Below are 1,580 nucleotides of genomic sequence, written 5' to 3' on the forward strand. Positions count from 1 at the left end.
TCATCAAATGTAAACAGGATGCGCAGTTTGCTCTCAACACGCCGACTCCAGCTCCATTTTGCCATGCATAAGTGAGCATGCATGACAGAGCTCGCCAATCATCCATCAGCTATGTCGTCAATCATCATAATGCAACCGATATAAAGACAGCGTCCAGTCAGCACCCAGCACACACCAGTGCTGATGGATTTCGTTATCGACGGCTTGCAACCGCTTGGCCCGGTCCTGCTTAACATTTTGAAATGCAGTGTGGCCTACAACGCTATCGCTGGTATTTGATTACACAGCCAAGAGTAAGAATAAAATCATGAGATAACAGCAGATATTTTTGGTAAGTTGTTCAGTGCATTAGCAAGGAACATTATTCATACAGATGCACTTGCACTTCTGCTATCTGAATAGCATTGCATTGCTTCTGCTATCTTCTGCTATTGTTTCGATAAAGGCATGACGCCGAAATATCAACCCAACCATATACCCATTCTCCTGGTTTGCTCCGAGGAATAAGGCTAATGCTAATGTCTTATCTATGCCAATATATTTTGGGACGATATTTGTCAATTTATATCAACGAGTGGCAGCATGACGATGCGTAATTTGTGAACGCGCTTGACAGAGTGCCGCATCATTCCACCAGCATCACCTCCACGATATGGCACTTCAGTCTACTGGCAGCAGTTCGTTAGTATAACGTTCGTTCGTTAGTATAACGTTCGTTCGTTAGTATAACGTTTGTTCGTTAGTATAACGACGCAGCTAACCGCGCGGGGATTAGCCTGATAACGCGCTTTTCGCGACGGGAAGCAGGTGGCGCCACGTGCCGAGTTCAGCTGGGTAGTGGAGGCGGAGAGACAGGGATGGGGATGCCGCGCGGCGAGGATGGCGAGGCGCAAGCAGCCCCGGCAAGATAGGCGACTTTCAGTACAGGCTTCTCTCCTGACCGGTGACTGTGAACAGTAACGTCACGTGACGATCGGTGACGGGGAACTAGCGTCACGGTTACAAGTTAAGGCCTGTGCCTACATAGATTGGATGCCACAAGGCGGGATCGAATCCACTGATATCCAGCTATATTCCGCTATCTCTCGCCATATTCCCCTATATTCCCTAAATCCCGCCATATTCCGCTATATTCTACTATATTCCTATATTCCACTGGGGTAGCACCGCCTATGCTTTATCCACTCCGCCACGTGTGGCCTTTGACAGTTTCTGACCTTCTGACGGGCGTCCAGGTAGTTGGCCTCGCGCTGCAGGCGGCCGATCATCTGCCTCTGAAGGTCACTGACCTGTCGAAGGTCAGCCACGTTTCGGGCCTGTGGATGAAACCCGAGTCATAGCAACTGAGAGGCAAGAGCGGCCACGGTCCCTCAGGTTTAAGAGCGCCTGCCTTCCATCCATCCACCCATGACCGGGTGGGTTGGAGTCTCTTCAGGTGCGAACAGCTCGGATCTGACCGACGGGGCCTGCGGCCGGTGCTTAAGGTCAGGTGTCGCCAGGGGGGGGGGGGAGAGGGGAGGACGGGCCGTGTCGAGTATTGCGACCTGTTAGGCTTGCGCCGTAAAGTTCTGCCGTTGACC

The 1,580-nt window shown here is 51.5% G+C and overlaps 1 protein-coding gene across 1 annotated transcript in view; it reads right to left on the minus strand.

The window, feature by feature from the left end:
* Positions 1-1,334: 1,334 nt before the first annotated feature.
* The window catches only part of LOC119113526 (uncharacterized), a 6,225-nt gene continuing 5,979 nt past the window's right edge, over positions 1,335-1,580 (minus strand). Inside the window, exon 4 of the mRNA XM_037237828.1 lies at positions 1,335-1,343. Within this exon, the coding sequence (XP_037093723.1) occupies positions 1,335-1,343 (9 nt within the window). The remainder of the gene's footprint in view (positions 1,344-1,580) is intronic.

Source organism: Pollicipes pollicipes, unplaced genomic scaffold (assembly GCF_011947565.3).
Source record: "Pollicipes pollicipes isolate AB1234 unplaced genomic scaffold, Ppol_2.1 Scaffold_7262;HRSCAF=8765_pilon_pilon_pilon, whole genome shotgun sequence".
Classification (NCBI taxonomy): Eukaryota; Metazoa; Arthropoda; class Thecostraca; order Pollicipedomorpha; family Pollicipedidae; genus Pollicipes; species Pollicipes pollicipes.